General features: G+C 36.1%; 1 protein-coding gene across 1 annotated transcript; it reads right to left on the reverse strand.

The window, feature by feature from the left end:
* Positions 1-16,389: 16,389 nt before the first annotated feature.
* LOC132162165 (membrin-11) lies at positions 16,390-18,049 on the reverse strand. Its single transcript, XM_059572428.2, has 3 exons — positions 17,772-18,049; positions 17,550-17,696; positions 16,390-16,676 (listed from the first exon to the last, which is right to left on the reverse strand). The coding sequence occupies exons 1-3, from the start codon at positions 17,811-17,813 to the stop codon at positions 16,515-16,517; spliced, it is 351 nt and encodes a 116-aa protein (XP_059428411.2). The 5' UTR covers positions 17,814-18,049; the 3' UTR covers positions 16,390-16,514.
* Positions 18,050-18,542: the final 493 nt, after the last annotated feature.

Consider the following 18,542-nt stretch of genomic DNA (forward strand, 5'->3'; position numbering starts at 1 on the left):
ATCATACTATACACATTATCGATACAAGGGATATATGCTACACCTTAATATGCAAGCATACATCAAAGCCCCTAGATCTACAGCATAACTCAAAAGTACTAGTTACTATGAGTACCTGCCTATGCTTGCAATAAGTCTTCAAGTATCTCTTGGGTCGAATCCTCCACAATAACCGGATGGTTTGCGTTATCCATCTCTGCTAAACTATCTATAACCACATAGTAGTACAAATGGAGAAAAAAAGGAAATAATACAAGGGTAAGTCCGACGACTGAGTGAGTATAAATGCACATGACGTACCTATCATTAAATGGTGAACTCAGTTGTTTATAAAGCACATGCAACATTATGAGATGACAGTTTAGCATGGATGTGATATAGATATAATATATGCTTATAAACATGAGTAACAGTAATAGTTCAACCGTATGGTCTACCCCGAGATATTACCCATTCTCAGGAGGGTCAGCGTTGTCCTGAGGGACCTGTAGTACAACATCGGTACCCCGGATATTGCACGCTACCTTACATACCATTAGTGGCATGACCGAGTACAACCTCGGGTTGCCCACACCACTAATGATGTTCGCCCTATAGTGACCATCCATTAGGGAATGGTTGTGCCTTGGTCACGAAACCATTAGATCTAAAGCCCACACACACACACATTTGACCATAAAGTTAACCTGTATAGTAAGCTATGCCCGTTATACCGCACGTACCGGTGTACCATGTCATACAATGCAATTAATCTTATCAGTCTTTTACATGTATAGTTTTACAAGCCTCATTGTCATCTTATTAATCAACACACGTTTTCGCGAAAAAGAGTTCAATGTAGTTCTAAAATGTATTTCATGAGAGTTGCAAAATATGCATGTTTTATATAAAGAAAATGGATGTGCAATGCAGGAAAAGTAACAACAAGCATCCATGTGAGTTTGTACTCACCTAGGTTGTAAGGTTCCTCCATAAAATTCCCTTGAGGCTCCATAACCTCGAATAATGAGAAAATACCTATCATTAGTAATAAATTCAACTAAAACGAACCTAGAACATGAAAACAGAGGCTATCGAACGACTTGGTCAAAACATCGTTTCCCCTGAAGTGCTTCTGACCGTACGTCTGGGCTCGAGGCCGTACATCCGTCCTGAAAGTTTCAGGTAGAACTTTGTTTGTTCCAAAAGTCCACCTATCCTCTCAAACTGCTTATAAACCCAACTAAATGGATTTCTATGACCTCCTATCTCCGAATAAGGTCTCTATGCAATAGAAAACACAATGGAATGCTAAGCGCAACTCTAAACAACATCAAAGGTATAATATGTCTAAAGTTTCAAACCAATGCCTAAGCTACTCTAGAAAGCATTAAAAGAGCATAACGACTTAGAAAGAAAATTTAAGCGCAGAGGATTACCTCCTAGAAGCTACCTTCAAGAAAACACATCTCCTTCTCCACAAAACACACAATCTCACAAGAACACACTCACAAAAAGGGTTTCTGGGAGCCTGGGGGCGAGTTTGAACTTGAAAAGGGCGAGGAAAGGGTTAGTATTTATAGAGGAGAAAAGTTGGAGATGCTCACCAACTACTCCGAAAAGTAGCAATCGTCCGGTACTATAGGGGCATATATCCTGTACTATTTACCCAGCTGTGCAAAGGCTATAGCGTACGTCTAGGTATGATCCAGAGGTTAACCCAAAAGTAAAGTACGTCCAGTACTATTTACAGAGTACGGCGTACTATTATCAGCATACATATGGTGGTCCTCATGTGTACGTCCGCACTAAAAACAAGAGCGTACATCTGGCAACCCTAGTGTACATCTGGTCAGACAGTCTAAAATTTGTAAAATGCCATTGTAGCTGTCCCTAGTGACCCAAAGTCCAAATTAACCCTCTAACTAAGCTACCTAAGCTTAGTTAATTATTTGGGTCACTACATTCTCCCCTCCTTATAAAAATTTCGTCCTTAAAATTTCATAGCTCTAAAACACAAGAAGAAACAGTAATATCACCTTAACGTCAGTAGTTTTCCAAGGTTCATGCTCAGCCCATCCTTGGAAAAAAATCTTATCCCATCTGTTCTTTTGTCACTGAGCTCCTTCGTCCAATATAATGTGATCTACACCGACATCCTCAAAAGTTGTCACAAATCCACTTGTATGTCACCAAGGGTGTCATAGTCGATGTTATCCACACTATATAGACCATCATCAAACTTGACAACCCCTAAATTCACCAAAACAGGTAGCTCTACATGGAGTCTGATAAGCACCGAATGTTGCACATTCAAGCCCCTTAATTTACATATGTCAATTTCTTAGCATTGTTATTTGTTTGATTTTGTATTGTTTTATTGTTTTCTGGTTTTAAATAAAGATGCAATTTATTCCATTGATTTTGGGCTTAAAAGCACACTTTGAGAAGATGTACAAGATATGATTAAGCTTAACTAATCATAATAGAGGACCTATATGATGTTGTTATGTCTAATCAAATAAATGAATGGATTAAATCGGAATTTCTCTAATTGGAGTCAAAATCGGGTTGGATTCAAATTTGAATTTTGCAGATGTCTCAGTATTTTGACCATAACTTTCTGCTCATGCATTCGATTGAGGTAATTTTAGAGGTCTTAAAAAGTAAACTCAAAATACTACAAATCATTGTGAAATTGTATTTCCTAATTCGGACGTTTGCTATGCCAAAATCATTCCACAATAAAAGAACACAAATTTGGACGAATCCTATTCTGATTTGGTACTAGGATTGCTTCCTAATTTGACTAGGATATTTAATTAGGATTTTTCTGGGTTTCCTAGGGTTTCTAGGCTTCTCCTAATCCCTATAAATTGGCCTCTAAACATTGTATAAAACACACCGCTACGAGAGAAAAAATTCACTAAATAATCATTGAAGCTTAGTGGGGTCATGAGCGGCTAAACCCCTTTGTGGGGTGTTGATGTAACCCTATCCTAGCACAATGGTTTGGTTGTATCTAATTTCTAGATTTTCAGTTTATGTATGTTGATTGTATAACTATGAGAATTGCTACCTTTTGATTTTGTTCTTAATATTCAATGCAGTTGTTCTTAATTTCTAAATCAATATTTGTGAAATTCTTCTCTTGTCTTAAAAAGTCTTTTACTTTCATTGAACTCAAATTACTCTTGTTTTCTATGATTATGAGGGTGATGGTTATACAATGGGTTTAATTGACATATGATTAATAGGATTTGATAGGCCATGCCTAGGGAAGACGGATTGTACTACACCCTAGTTTAGTGTAATTTAGGTAGACAGTCCGTGCCAACTGAAGATGGGTTACACTTATTCATTGATTTTATGTATCCTGTTATAGAATTTGATAATTCATACCTAGGGAAGACGGGTTAGGTGGACGATCTGTGCCGACCGAAGATGGATTATACTTATTCCTTAATAAGGTAGTTTCTTGTTTATTTATAACATGTATAGAGTGAATTTATGGATTAAATCTAGTTAACCATTGTTGTGCGGATAGAGGTGAAGTCAATACCCTACTTCATATTTTAATTCTCTTTTATTTTTATGCTCTTTAGTTACACAAATCAAATCAATCTCTCTTTAATTAAGTTACTTTTGATCTTTTGAATTTGATAACAAAATCCTTGCAGTCCTTGAGGTTTGACATTTTCTCTTTAGCCCTATTCTACAAGGATTTGTCCTATTCCGAGTGGTTAATTTTATAATTGATATATTTTGGTATACAAAACAACCACATCAGAGTCAAGCCCGTGGGTATCTAAGAGATGATGCCATACTTCCTAGCCGGAAGCAAACTTATCTTAATCGACTACTCTTAGACAATCCCAATATAACGGTTACCCGTAACTGTAACGGATAGGCATACAGTCCAAGACAATAGAAATTAACCATACAAATAATATCCTTGAACCTCAATGTAAAGACATTGTACTCAATGTTTCCTATACTGTACCAGTCCTCGTCAATCTCGATACCCAAGTCGAGTAATTCTGAATACAGTCCAGATTGATGGGTATCTATGCCATAAGGAAAACAAACTCTTTCTTAGTCGACTATCCCTTTAACCAAAACATGAATAGGTATATTGTCCAAGTATAATCTTAAGAAAAAGAGTCATACCCAATCAAGTGTTAAGAAAATGCGGATTACGGTTCCGCATATCCTACTCCACTCCTCACCATGATGCTTCCTTGGCACCATGATTACGCCACAATACATTAACGATAGGAATCATCTTGGTGCGTAGCACTTGCTTCTTATGATCCATGATCTTCACTGGCTCCTCGGTGTACATCAATCCTTCTTGGATCTTCAAAGGTTCGTACTTCACCACTAAGCCTAGATTAGCGATGTACTCCCTTAATACCAAGACAAGAAAAACATCATGTTTTCCTACCAAGTTTGAGGGTAAGGCAACCCTGGATGCCAATCTTCCTTCCTTCCCAAATCACATCACTCCCCTTATCGATGATATCTTAAGGAACACATGATCTCCTACTTCGAATTCTGAAGATCGTAAGGCGGCATTCCAATAGTTGCCTGTAGCTAATATTGTAGGCTCGATCAAAGGTAGATACTAACTCCAACTACCTATGAAGTCCAATACGCAAGCCCGTGACATGTCCTCCAGGATTTGGTTAGCCAGCTCCAACTGACCATTCGTCTGGGGGTGAAAATTAGTACTAAACTCCAACTACGTCCACTTTTTTCATCCTTATACATCTTGGTACTTTCGGGATGTACAACATACAGAGAATGATGAGTCTTGCTCAAGGTCTCCTTCCTTAGTCCTTCATCTTCCGACACACACTCATTTGAAATGTGTGAGCAATCCATCATCCTTAAAGCAAAACCCTTGTCCCTTGGCAACTACTTGATCTAGGTACACTCAGAGGGAGCAACCTTAATCCTAGCAAGCAATTCCGATGCAACCACCAGGTTAGACACGCGTGCTGGCGTACCCTCATCTAAGACTTCTACTTCCATCCTACCTAATTCCATAACCAACTGGGATTGGAAAATTCCAATAGCGGCAAGCTCTACCGTTGACTTTCTACTCAATGTGTCAGCTACTACGTTAGCCTTTCCAGGATGATAATCGATCTTGCGATCATAACCCTTAGATTAGCTCTAGCCACCTCCTTTGTCTCCATAGATATCTGTATCCTATAACTCTTTAGTCCATTCAGGTATAGAAAGATTTGCTAGAATCTCTTAGCTCATATGTAACCCAAAATCACGTAATCCATGCATACAAGATCCAAAGGTACAAGATTCACCAATTGCCCTTTACCAATATACTATAATCCAAGTTCAAAAATATCATGCCTTAACATCCTTCGAATGAGTAATTAACGAAATCATGAAGCGTATCATCAACACATCAATCATAGTGTAACAAGCATCATGCACTAACAAAACTCTTAATTAATGTTACACTTTTAAGTCCAAAACCAAATTAAGTGCAAGTACAAAACAAAATACAATTGGTTGATACCTGAGTATACATCCAGTAACTCAACCCCTAACTCCAAAACAAAGCGAACCCGCATGCCTTAAACAATTCTAGTGGTTACGCTTATCCCTAGTTCTGCCATCATTTCCTTCCAAGTAGACCAGTACCATTCCTTTTGGCCTGGTTGCAGTTTCGAACGAAGTGTCCCACCTTGCCACATCCGTAGCACAAATTATTCCTTGATCTGCATCTCCCAAAATGCAGCCTGCCACACATATGGCACAAACGACTCTATTTCTTGTTGAACTGTGACTATTGGGGTGTCCTCCTCCTTAAGCTCCACGAGTACTCCCGATAGAACTCTTCCTTGAATCGGGTCCACGTAATGGCATCCTCACTTCCTAATTTCATCACTAGCGAGTTCCTCTTAGTGTACCACCATTGCCTTGCTTCTCCAAAGAACTTGTAGGCCGCATACTTGACTCTTTGCTCCTCAGTGCAGTCCATAACTCGTAGCAGTTCCTCCAAGTTCGTATGCCAATCCCTCGCCTCTCCAGAGTTCAGCTTCCCTTTAAACGTAAGGAAATGATGCTCATAAAATTCCTTAAAAGAGCAACATTTGTTCCCACTTGGAGTCCCTCCTCCTCGTACGTTGACCAAAGCCTCTACTAGAAGACTTGCCATAGTTTCCGATGCTTTAGTGGCTTCCAGAACGTTCCCCGTCTTTTCATCGGGCTGACATCATAGAGATTGTTATCGCGTTGGCATTACTCAAGATTAGGCGTTAATTTTATTACCTTATTACCAGACATTTATATTTTGGGATGTAATGTTTTGTTGATCACACTTTGACCAGCACATTGGATGACCTATTTATATTATGATGTTTTAGCGTAACTCTAGTGGTTTTATGTGTTAATTTAGTTGTTGCTTTATATTCCTGTAGTTCAAAGTCTTCCGTTGTATTCTCTCATCTAGGAGAGATAATGATCACTGAGTCTTGTCCTGTGAGGAATGTAGGCTGGAGATGAACTATGGAGTCAATTACGAGTTAATTGATTTCCACGGGACGTTACAATTGGTATCAGAGCCATATGCTATTTTAGTTGAATTGTCCTTGTGTTCAAAGCCTAATTTCACAGTTTACTCCCTCTTTTAGTTCAATATTCTTTGTGTTTGGCCATTTGTTTCATGGAAGTTTGAACTTACGCTTGAGGAGAAGTTTTAAAGTCTTAATAAAATAATTAAATTCATCATATTCTATAGACTTAAACTTTTGGAATAACTCGTGATTTCACACACACTTGTCCTATTATAGCACCAATATACTCTATAAATACATGTGATTGTAACACAAATAGAAAATATTCAATACAATAAGAAAGTAGCCCTTTGGTCATTTCCAATTGTAAAATAAGGCCTCTAAGATCAAACCACTTTAGTCTTTTTTTTTCTTCCTTTTTTCTCTTTATTTTCCCTATTTTATATTTTAATATATTCCATTAAATTATGATATGATAGAGTCCGTGCATGACAATTAATTAAAGCTGAAAGGAATGGAGACACTTAAGGATTTGACAATGGTAGAAAATAAGTTTGGCAACTCTAGATTATTAGGATCATCTGCATGAAGGTCGGTTATTATTATTATTATTATTTTTATTTCATGAACTTCAAGATAATGGAAAGGTGGCTACCTTGCTGACAAAAACAATCCAGTACCCTTCGATACACTTAAGCACATATTTTAAGGTCCTATTTGAAAGGGCACATGTTTTCCTTTTTTCGTTAAAGGGTACTCGTTTACTTTTGAAAAGTATCTACTTGCTTAGATGTATTATTGTTATTTGAGAGGTTATAAAAGGGATAACAAAAGAAAAAAGAAATCTTCCATCTCGTTGGTTATCTCCATCTTGCTGAGGCCTAAGAGCAAGGGTTTTAAAGTGCTCAAAATACCCTTGAGAATAAAAAAATGGAAAAAAAAAATTATATTTAGTCCTTCAATTTTTATCTAATTTGGATTTAGTCTTTGAGTTTTCAATTTCAAGAATAAAGCCCGTAAATTTTACTTAAGTCTTAAATTAATCAATCTATCACTTTACCATCAAAGTTAACATTTTTCATCTACCACGTGTGTCTTGATATGTGAGGGTCTATGTTAACACCCAATATCAATGTCAGCGTCAAGGTTAACAATTTTTCTTCTAATTCTACAAATCCAAAAGATTAGGATAACGAACAAGATGGTTTTTGTTTTAAGAGTTGCGTCTTTTGTTTTTCTTTTTTTCTTTTTTTTTTTTTCATGAATGATTTGGCGCTTAATGGTATAGCATTAATATTAGGGGCTAATATGGACACCGACATGTCAATTGAGACATACTTGGCAGATGAAAAATGTTAACTTTGACCGTAAAGTGATACAGGGACCAATTTAAAACTCGGGCAAAACCACAAGACTTTATTCTTGAAATTGAAAACCCAATGTCTAAATCCAAACTAGACGAAAACTTAAGAACTAAATATAAGTTTTGCCTAAAAAGTTGCATAAACAATCACAGGACCTTTAAAATGCTAATTTTATGGCGAGTTTAATGCTTACACTACTTTAAAAGGTAGTCGTTTACTTATGTGAACTATCTATCAACTTTTACATGCATTTTTTGCAACAGAATCTTTGAGCAATTGATGAAGAAATATTTCATCACTCACAAGGTTGCCACTCCATATCAGCCACAAACGGTGGACAAGTGGAAATTTCAAATCAAGAGATCAAACATATTTTGGAAAGACTTTGAATCCTACAAGGAAAGATTAGTCTCTACGATTGAATGATGCACAGTGGGCTTACCGTACAACATTTAAGACTTCGATTGGCATGTCTCCATATCGTCTTGTGTATGGCAAAGCATGTCACCTTCCAGTGGAGTTGGAGCATAGAGCATACTGGGCCATCAAGCAGCTGAATTTCAATCTTACAAAGGCTGGCTCACAAAGGAAGCTCCAACTCAATGAATTAGAGGAGTTGAGAAATGATGCATATGATTGTGCAAGGTTGTACAAGGCATGAATGAAGAAGGCTCACAACCAGAGCATTTTGAGACGATCTTTTGAACCTGGTTAGAAAGTCGTTCTCTACACGCCCAAGCAAGCTCAAATCTCAATGGACAAGCCCATTTATTATTCGATCAGTTTTTCCTTATGGGGCCATTGAGATTGAGGATCCAAAGAATGACAACACTTTCAAGGTAAATGGACAAAGGCTGAAACCATCCTTGGAATTGAAGAGTTCGAAAATTGAGATGACACTATTGGAGGATTCTAGTTATTCGGAATGATTGTCGTCTACTGTGGAGAGTCTGGCTGAATACTGTAAACTTAGCGCTTGTGGGAGGCAACCCTCGTTCTTTTTATTCCTTGTCTTTTGATTTTGTTAGTTTGTTTTGTTTTTGTTTTTTGTGTGTTTTTCAGGACGAGTGTCTTACATTCAAGTTTGGGAGGGACGTTCTCTGACGTGATGCCCGACATGTGCCACCCATTCGGTATTGTATTTCTAGCCACATTGGGGTCAATGTGTCATCTTAGTTTGGGGGTGGCAAAGACATTTCTGTCCATTTCTTGTTATTTTTGTGTCGTTGTTTGTGTTTGTGTTTGTGTTTTTTTTTTTTTTTTTTTTTTTTTTTTTTAAATAAAAAAAAAATGTGCTATGTTATTGATTGAGCATGAGTTACACTGTAACTGCAGTTTGCATGTCATTGGTTTGTTTAACATCTTGAACACATCATCATCATTAGGAATCTAAGTCCTTTGACTCATTTTTGGATTAGAGAGACTTCACATGTTTGAGTTGATCATCACAAGCACATTAGCATAGAGTCTGTGAGGTATGAGATTTGAATTGATTAGGGTGTATCTTGAAATTTGTAGGATGATGTTGATAAATCCTTGGCTTGAAAATAGATTAAAAAAAAATAATAAGTTTGAGTTTCTTATTGAGTAATCGGACCTCTTGCCTCACTAAGCATTGAGTGTTCGCGTAAAAAAATGTGAAATTCAATTTGATTGATTGTATGGCTAGTTTGGCTTCGTAGCCTTTTTTACTTGAGAAAGTAAGCCCTTAGGGATGTTTTCACATCTAGTGCCCTAAAACCATATGGTTTGGGAGTCACTGGCCCAACACTCGTTACATAAGTCAATTATAAAGCTTAAGGGAGCCGAACATTGCATAGCCTACACAAAAAAATAAAAAAAATAATGCATATCTTAACTTAAGCCTTGGTTGTTTTCATCTGAGAGAATTCCTATGAATTTTAAAGTACACACAACTTTGCGAAAAATTGAAGCCTCATGATTGTAAGTTAGTCTCAATCTGCACTTATTCAAGCATGTGTTGTCTCAATTTTCCATCTATGAGTGAATTTACTTTGGATGTCCTGATGATGTGATTGTGGTGTTCATTTTGTTAGGCATGCTCATGATGTAAGAACCATATGTTTGTGTGGAAGTCCATGTTTGTCAATAACATACTGCTTAAAAAAAATTGTTTGTGGGTATCATTGCTATTAAACTCTCATGAGACTTCACTCGTCCTCTAGGGATGCCTAGGACAGTGGACTTATATTTCATGCTTTGATTTTGTTTTTCATTTTGTTTCGCTAAGGGAGTAGCAAAATGTAAGTTTGGGAGTATTTGATGAGTGTCAAATATTGCATATTTGGACCCCTTAAATTACATTCGCTAAACCTTTAGCTTTTTTATTTTCTAATGTTTTTATTTGTATTGGTGTCTTAGCGTTTTGCAGGTTGTTAAGAGAAAACTGGGGTTTGAAGGTGAAGATTGCAAAGAAGTTGCGAACAAGTGAGATTCTAGAAGATGGGATCGAGCGCACAGCACCACGCTTGAGCGCATCTGTGCTCGAGCCTAGTAGGGAGACGCTCGAGCGCACTCTCGCATACACCCAAGCAAGCAGCGCCCATGCGCTGCGCCGCTGAAGCCTTGAAGAATTCTTGAGTATGCTTGAGCGCTCCTAGTGTGCGATCGAGTGCACTCAGGCTGACCTAGCAGCGCCGAAGCCCTAGGTTTTTAGTATTTATAGAATTCTTTTCTTTTGTAAACACATGTTGGGAGGTGCAATTCAGTCGAGAATTTTGACTTTTGTCGCTTTTGAGCTCTGAATTCATCTCTCTTTGCAAGTTTGTTGATTTTTATGTTTTTGATTCAATTTAGGATGTTGTTTTTAGTCATGAGAGGCTAAAACCTTCAACTAAGGTTGAAGATAAAGCCTCGCCATTGATTGGAAAATTCATTCTCGTTGTTTTATTCATACAATTTCGATGTTTAATAAAGGTGTTGTTTTATTCCAATTCAATTAGTAGGTTAATCTCTTTTAATTGAATGCTTTATTATTATTTGTAACAATGTTGGATATTCGATGTGGTTCAGCCAACAGATACATCGAATCATTCGATTGAAATCAGACATCCATTGTGATTAGAAAATCAAATGGATACATTGGATGATTTGATTTCAATTAGGTATTCATTGTGATTTGTTAAACGGTTGGATTCGTTGAATGTTTTAATATATGTTTTTATGGATCATAAAACGATGCATAGAGCTTATTTGTTTGTCAGTAGTATGAGTCAAACACGAGAATGGATTGCTTTGATTTAGTTAGGTGAATTCTGAAAACCATAGTAATTTTATTCATTTGATTTACAATCATCTTTCATTTAGTTTACCTTTTTGCATGACAAAATCACACGAAATTCAGAACTAGGTTAAAATAGAATTGATTTAGATAGAGATTAAATTTCATGACACAATTTCTTGTGCATTGACCTCGCACTTACATAAACTGTACTGCACATGACTCATGCACTTGCGAGTATCATTTTAAAACTCACAACGAATATGATCTTTTGTTTTCTTGTTTCACTCTTTTTCTCTTTGAGAAAGTGTCTTTAAACATTTGGTGTTTAAAGCAAATAGAGGAATACTTGAATTTTTAGGTCCTAAGTTCAACTAACATATGGTCAATTTGATAGACACAACTAGTCAATCTTCCTCATATGGTTGCTGATGCGGTCTTTTTATGTCCAAAAATAATCAATAATAAAAAGAACTACTCGCAATAGAACGAATACTTGTAGGATAGAGGTATGTTGGGGGTGTCAAACCTCAAGGACTGCGGGGTGTTGTTATCAAGCTTTTCAAAATTAAATATAACTTAATTAAAAGGAGTTTGATTTGATTTTGTTTATAACTAAATTAAATGCATAAAAGTAAAGATAAATGTGATGAGAGATAAAATAGGGGGTTGATTTCACCACTAACCGTATAACAATTGTCAATCACAAATTAATGAGGGAAATTCATATTGTGCATTATATAGAGCTCGTCTCACTCGAGTAGTCAAGAAATTACCATTATTAAGAAATAAGTATAATCAATTTTTGGTTGGCACGGACCGGCCTCCTAACCGTTAAGATACGGTATGATCCGTCTTCTCTAGGTATGGATTATCTAATTCCTTAATAAGCTACACACACAATCAATGAATAAACATAACTCATCTTCGGTTAGCACGAACTATTTATGTAAATTACACTAAACTAGGGTGCAGTACAATCCATCTTCCCTAGGCATGACCTATTAAATCCTATTGATCATTAAAACCGTTGTATAACAATCATTCACATATTCACAAAAAATATGAAGGATTGAGTTCAATCAATATAAAAGACTTTCTAAGACAAGATAAGAAATTCATAGTGATTGAATATAAATATTAAGATCAATTCTCAAAGTTATACAACCATCATATATATAGAAAAGCCCAAATTAAAATACAATTAAGCCATTGTTACTTGGGAATGGCTACATCAACACCCTATTACGAATTTATTGCTCATCGGGGTACTGGGATAGCCTCTGGCCATAATCTTCTCCTCTTCAACTTGTCAACCCTCCAAGAATATTATTATTTACGTCTAAAACTAAGTGATAAGCCCTAAAATATATTTTAGCCCCTTAATTTACATATTTTAGGCTCTTAGTTTTGTTATTATTTGATGTCTTGTTTCCTTTTTGTGTTTTATGTCTTTTTCTAGGTTTTTGAAGAAAATGAAGCATTTTTGGAAATTTCAAGCTTAAAGGGCAATTTGGGAAAAAGCTGGAAGCTTTGGGCTTAAAGCACACTTTGAAAAGATCTAGAAGATTTGGTTAAGCCTAACCAATCATACTAGATGACCTATATGACAGGGTTAAGTTTAATTAAATCAAGGAAATGATTAATTCAGAATTTCTCTAATTTGAGTAAAAATCGGATTTGATTCAAATTTGGAGTCTGCATATGTCTCAATATTTTGACCATAACTTTCGGCTCTAGTATTGGATTGAGGTGAAACCAACGGCATTGGAAAAATAACTCAAAATTATACAAATCATAGTGAAATAGGAGTCTCCTAATTCGAACGTTTTCTATGCCAAAATCGTCCCGCAATATAAGAATGTAAATCTGGACGAATCCTATTCCGATTTGTAGTTGGATTTATCCTAATTGAACTAGTAGATAAACCTCCAAATTTCCTAAGATTACTAGGGCTTCTAGGTCTCTCCTAAGCTCTAAATAGACCCTCTATTCTTCATAATCAAGTGGGGAGAAGTAGACACAAGCTTTGGAAAAGAACTGAAGGCTAGATCAAGAGGAGTTTGGGTTTTTCTTCTCTTCCCCTTTTATTTTTGTTATGTAGTTAGTTATTTAATTGGTGTTAGTTTGAAGCCCTGATCATATCTTTGTAAGATTACAATATTGGTGCGTCTGCTACAATTATCTTTTGGATGTTTTACTTGATTAATTCAAGTTTGATCGAATTCTTCATATGCATGTGTGTTGGATTTGTGTTATTTAAGTCAATTTGGATGACTGAGTCCTGGGCTTAATAAAGTGATAAAAGAACCCCATCACAGGTTCTTGGGTTAATCAACATAGGGAACCGGGAGCAGATACCATGCCTTAGGCTTCACATTTGGTTGTCGATTTTCATAGATTTATGCTTTCTTAAAGAATAACTTAGTAGTTACCATGCTAAATCCTTTAAGAAAGAAAAGAATTAGAGTAGATACCATGTCTAATTCATTGCTTAGGGAAATCAATAGCTTTAGGGGTAGATACCATGCCCTTAGGTTGACAAACATTAGATATCTAGAGATAATTGGAATATTGGCATATTGTTAATCTTATTTGAGTATGGTTAGTGGTGGATTTCAAAACCCTAATCCTTTTTAGTTTTAGTATTTCTTTTATTTTATTTCTTTAGTTTAATTCAATTTGTGACAATTGTTTTAAACCCGTTAATTAAATAGAAAATTACATTCAAAGCATAATTTACCAATCCTCGTGAGAATGATCTCGTATTGGTTTGCTATACTATCATTTTGATCTTGTGCACTTGCGTATAAAACGTACTGAATATTGTCTATTAATTTATGTGGGTATTTGGCACAACAAGTATTTTGCGGCATTGGCGAGGATTGTGTTAAAATTGTGTTTAGAATTTTTTTTTCCCTTTAGTTTAGTTTAATTCTTTTTAATTTCAATTTTGTTTATTTTATTTTCTCAGTTTTTGTTCATTTCTAATTTTGTTGATTTTATTTATTTTGTTTTCGCTGTTCTGTTTTTTATTATTATTATTATTTTTTTTTTATGTTTTTAGTTGTTTTTGTTTTCTGTCCACAACTCTAATATTTTATGCGGTAGTGCGATCAATCGTAGGTGGATAACGATTCAGCGTATCACTGCCACACGGTAGTATTGATGCTGCTATGAGTCTTTCATGAGTTAGTACTATGACAGTGCGCTCGAGCGCCCATTCTAGGGAGATCGAGGGCAGCTATGCGACCGAGTGCAAGTGCATTACGATCGAGCACACAGCCAAACAGGAGTACTGAAGCTGTTGTTATGTCGAGTCTGTTTTTGTTTTTTATTTTTTTTTCTTTGTTTATGTAATCTATTTCTGATTTCTGTTTTATTTTTTATTTATTTTTTTATGTTCCTATTCTTTATTTATTTATTTATTTTTATTGATTTCCATTTTTTGTTTTATTTAATTTTTTTTCTAACCTTTTCTGTTTACTATTTTTGCGAGTCAGTTTCTGATATGTAGCAGTGCGATCAACCGCATGTCCTTTGCAAGCCAGCGCACCACTGCCAGTCAGCAGCAGTGAAGCTACTGTAGCCTCTATTCTACTGCTGTCCGCAACAGTGCTATCGAGCGCATGTCCCCTACAATCGAGCGCACCAAGCTACTCTATTTCTATTTTGCGGCAGTGCAACTGAGCACCCAATCAGAGGAATCGAGTGTACCACTGCGATCGACCACATGTCCCCAGCAATCGAGCACACCTCCAGGTAGCAGTACTGAAGCTGCTGAAATTCTAAATCTGATTGGTTTCTTTTTCATTGAGGATTGTCAATCTCAAAATTTATCCATACGATGCTTGCTCTATGCACTTGAGTCCTCCATTAGGCCATGATACATGATCTCTTTCCTGGTTTTATTTTCTTCATTGTTGTTCAAATTTTATTCTTTGATTTTTTTCCAACAATGTGTTGCACTTGACTGGTATTTGGTTGGAGTATGTATTTGTTTTAGGGACAAGTGTTCTTGCAAAAGTTTGGAGATATGCTATGAGCCATACCTATTTCAACTAACATCTCACAAGGAATAGTAGCACTGAAGCTACTATCAACAGTCTGCCTGAAGACGGTAAACTTAGCGCTCTTAGGAGGCACCCCATTCCATGACAAGTGTTCATAGGTTGAAGGAAATTCCTCCAACCCAATTTGGAGGAAAACTTTGTCCCACTAAAAATATGTTTTTTTACCATTTTTCCCATTTTGTTTACTTGAAGGGGAAACTTTACTTTAGACCTCTAAGCTATCACGCGTTTTGAAAAGACCCCCAAAATTTAAACTCTTAATTTACACTCCTAAACTTTCAATTTCAATCAATTTACCTACTCCGCCAGATTTTATATGTTAAAAGTGGTAAAATGAAAGTTTATACCCTTGACTTTTTTCTAAAATTTCAAATAAAAAATAATAATAAAGTTATTAAAATAAAATAAAAAATTTGCCCACCCAGATGGGTCACCTAATGAACTAGGCGAGTCTCCTAGTGACCCAGGCGGGTCTTGGCTAGAGACCCACTGTGGGTCAGCGGGTCTACAGACCCACGCAGGGTCACGGCCGCGACCCAACCTAGGTCTGTTGGGTCACAGCTAGCTATGGGTCAACAGACCCACGGTTCACGGCCACGACCCCAACCTGGTCACGGCCAGACCCACTCTGGGTCATGACCGCGACCTATGTGGGTCGTGACCCATGTATGTCATGGCCAGACCAACGAGTCACATGGTGACCGTAAGATCCATTTTTTTCTTTCCTTTTTTTTTTAAAAAAAAAACGAAAATCAAATGGTAATTTGGTCCTTTTAGGCATTTTCGTTAGATGTTAACGGCTAAAACTGAGTAGGGTAAATTGATTGAAATTGAAAGTTCAACGATATAAATTGAGAGTTTTTAAATTTTGGAAAAGTCTTCTTAAAACACGTGACCGTTCATGAGTTTAAAGTGAAGTTTCCCATTACTTTAATCATTTAACATTTCAAGTTCTAAGCACTCCATAGCAAAGATAAAATTAACTCTCAAGTAATTTAACCCTTTTAAAGGATTTTAATTCTTTGAATTTCCGAAAAAACAAACACGCCCGACTATTATCTTACTCTCTTTTCTTCAATGGATGTTAAAGAATATAATTCAAGATAAATCAAACGTTTACCGCAACAAATATGGTAGACAGCTTCTGTAAGTAAATTAATTTTATAGAATTGCATTATCCAGGGTGGCCTATATATGTACAACCTCCCTACCTTTTGCAGTATGAAACTACTTTAGAAATACTACAACTCATATATATCTTCCTTTCCAGAGAACAAAACAAGAAGCATCTGGAGTGCCATTGAATCGATCATCCCGTCCATCTCCAAATAATGAATATAATGATGAGTGTCAAAACCATGCCTGCATATTTTATACAATTATCAACACGGTGCCGCCTCTCAATCAGCCGCAATACAGAATTCGAAAGCCCCACTGTGTTAAGGACATCCAGTGCTTTTCGATGTGCTTTCTGAAAAATTTAATGAAAAAAAGAAGTAAAAAAAGTGTATATCAGAAAAAGTACTTACTAGCATCATTCATGTCATTGCATAAGCAATTTAGCCCTTGCTTTACTTCTACATATTTTAACTCAATCCATCTAACAGAAAAAATATAATACCACCGAAAAATGAACACAAAGAATAATTAAGAACCCCAATTCTCATGAAAATTATGCAGGGATGCCCAATTAGTGATTAAAATCTTAAATCATTATGGGTTTATCAAAGAGAAAACCTATTGGGATCAAGATCTAATGTAAGTTTCAAATTCTAAATGTAAATGCACTTGTTATGAGAGTAATCACATGCACAATCATGAAGAACTGAGATTTTGAAGCTTCAGTTTCTCTTTTCGAAGGGGGGAGGGGGGATTAAAGAAAAAAAAAAAAAAAAAAAAAAACAGAATTACTGGAAACACGTTCATCAGAATTGTTGATAAATATGAGAGTATTTTATTTAAAGAATTTAAATATTTTACCTAGAAAAAAAAAAAAAAAAAAAAAAAAATCAATCACAACCACTGCCACCACCAAATCTCAAGGCTGCTGCAGCTGCAACTATCAGATCTATGGCCAGCAAACCACAAATAACTGAACATAAAATTATTTTGTTGTCTATAATAACCCAATACCGAACTAGCCTATAACAACTATAGAGAGTTTATTGACAAGCTTTTAACAGAATTCAACGATAAAAGTTAATATGGACATTTTTTCTCTTAATTGCAATTTCACATTGCCATCCTCTCAAATGTTAGTTATGTATGAACTCTATGCAGAAATGAATGTGTGAGTGCAGAATGGTGAGCAGATGTGGGTATACTGGGGCTGAATTGCAGATACCTTTAAACGTTCCCTTGACCCCGACATTGCCAACAGGATGGCCTCTCCAGTTGAACTAGCTTCCTCCAACATCTGGGCGGAATTACGACATGATTGCATTGCTTGTGCTTCCTCATCAAATATCTTTAAAACATGTGACTCCCCATTCTACAAGTTCAGTTGCCAAACTAAAGGGATCTTTACTGCTAGCTTACTGCATCTAAGAAAGAAAGAATTACATACAGATCTTCCAAGCAATTCTGCCCTCTCTTTGGATTCCGTCATCCTCTTCTGATTCCTCAAAGAATACCTATCCAAACTTCGTTTCAAGGATTCTGCCTCTTCTGCTAATTGTTCCACTTTTCCGCATGATAGAAAGACGATTCCGTCTCATCAAGATACTAATGGCGTGCTCTGTCACATTGCTGCAAACTAGAAATACAGCAGCTTAGTACTGCTGTATGCCAATGGTGCGGTCAATTGCTAAGGACTTGCGCTTGATCGCGCTGCCGCATGGTAGCTCAAAGTTGTGAACAGAAAATAGAGAAAAATTAAAACCACAAAATAATAAAAACTAACAGAATTTAAAAACAAAAGGCAAAATAAAAATAAAAGAAAACAAAAAAACAAAAAATAAATAAAAATAAAATTAACACAAAACAAAAATAAAAGCAAAATTGGAATCAACAGCTTTAGTACTACTGTCTGGCTGTGCACTCAATCGTAGTGCACTTACGCTTGATCACAGAGCTGCGCTCGATCTCCCTAGAATGGGCGCTCAAGCATACTATTGTAAAACATAAGCATATAGGGCTCATAGGCAGCAGTGCGCTCGATCCCACTACCGCAAATTAACTCAGATTTGCGGACAGAAATAGAAACATAAAACAAACAAAATTAAAAACTAAAAAAAAAAAAAAAATAGAGAAAAATAAATAAATAAAAGAAACTAAATTAAACTAAAGGAAAAACATTTCTAGACATAATTTAATACAATTCCCGGCAACGGCGCCA

The sequence above is a fragment of the Corylus avellana genome, chromosome 10 (assembly GCF_965113065.1).
Source record: "Corylus avellana chromosome 10, dhCorAvel1.hap1.2, whole genome shotgun sequence".
Taxonomy (NCBI): Eukaryota; Viridiplantae; Streptophyta; class Magnoliopsida; order Fagales; family Betulaceae; genus Corylus; species Corylus avellana.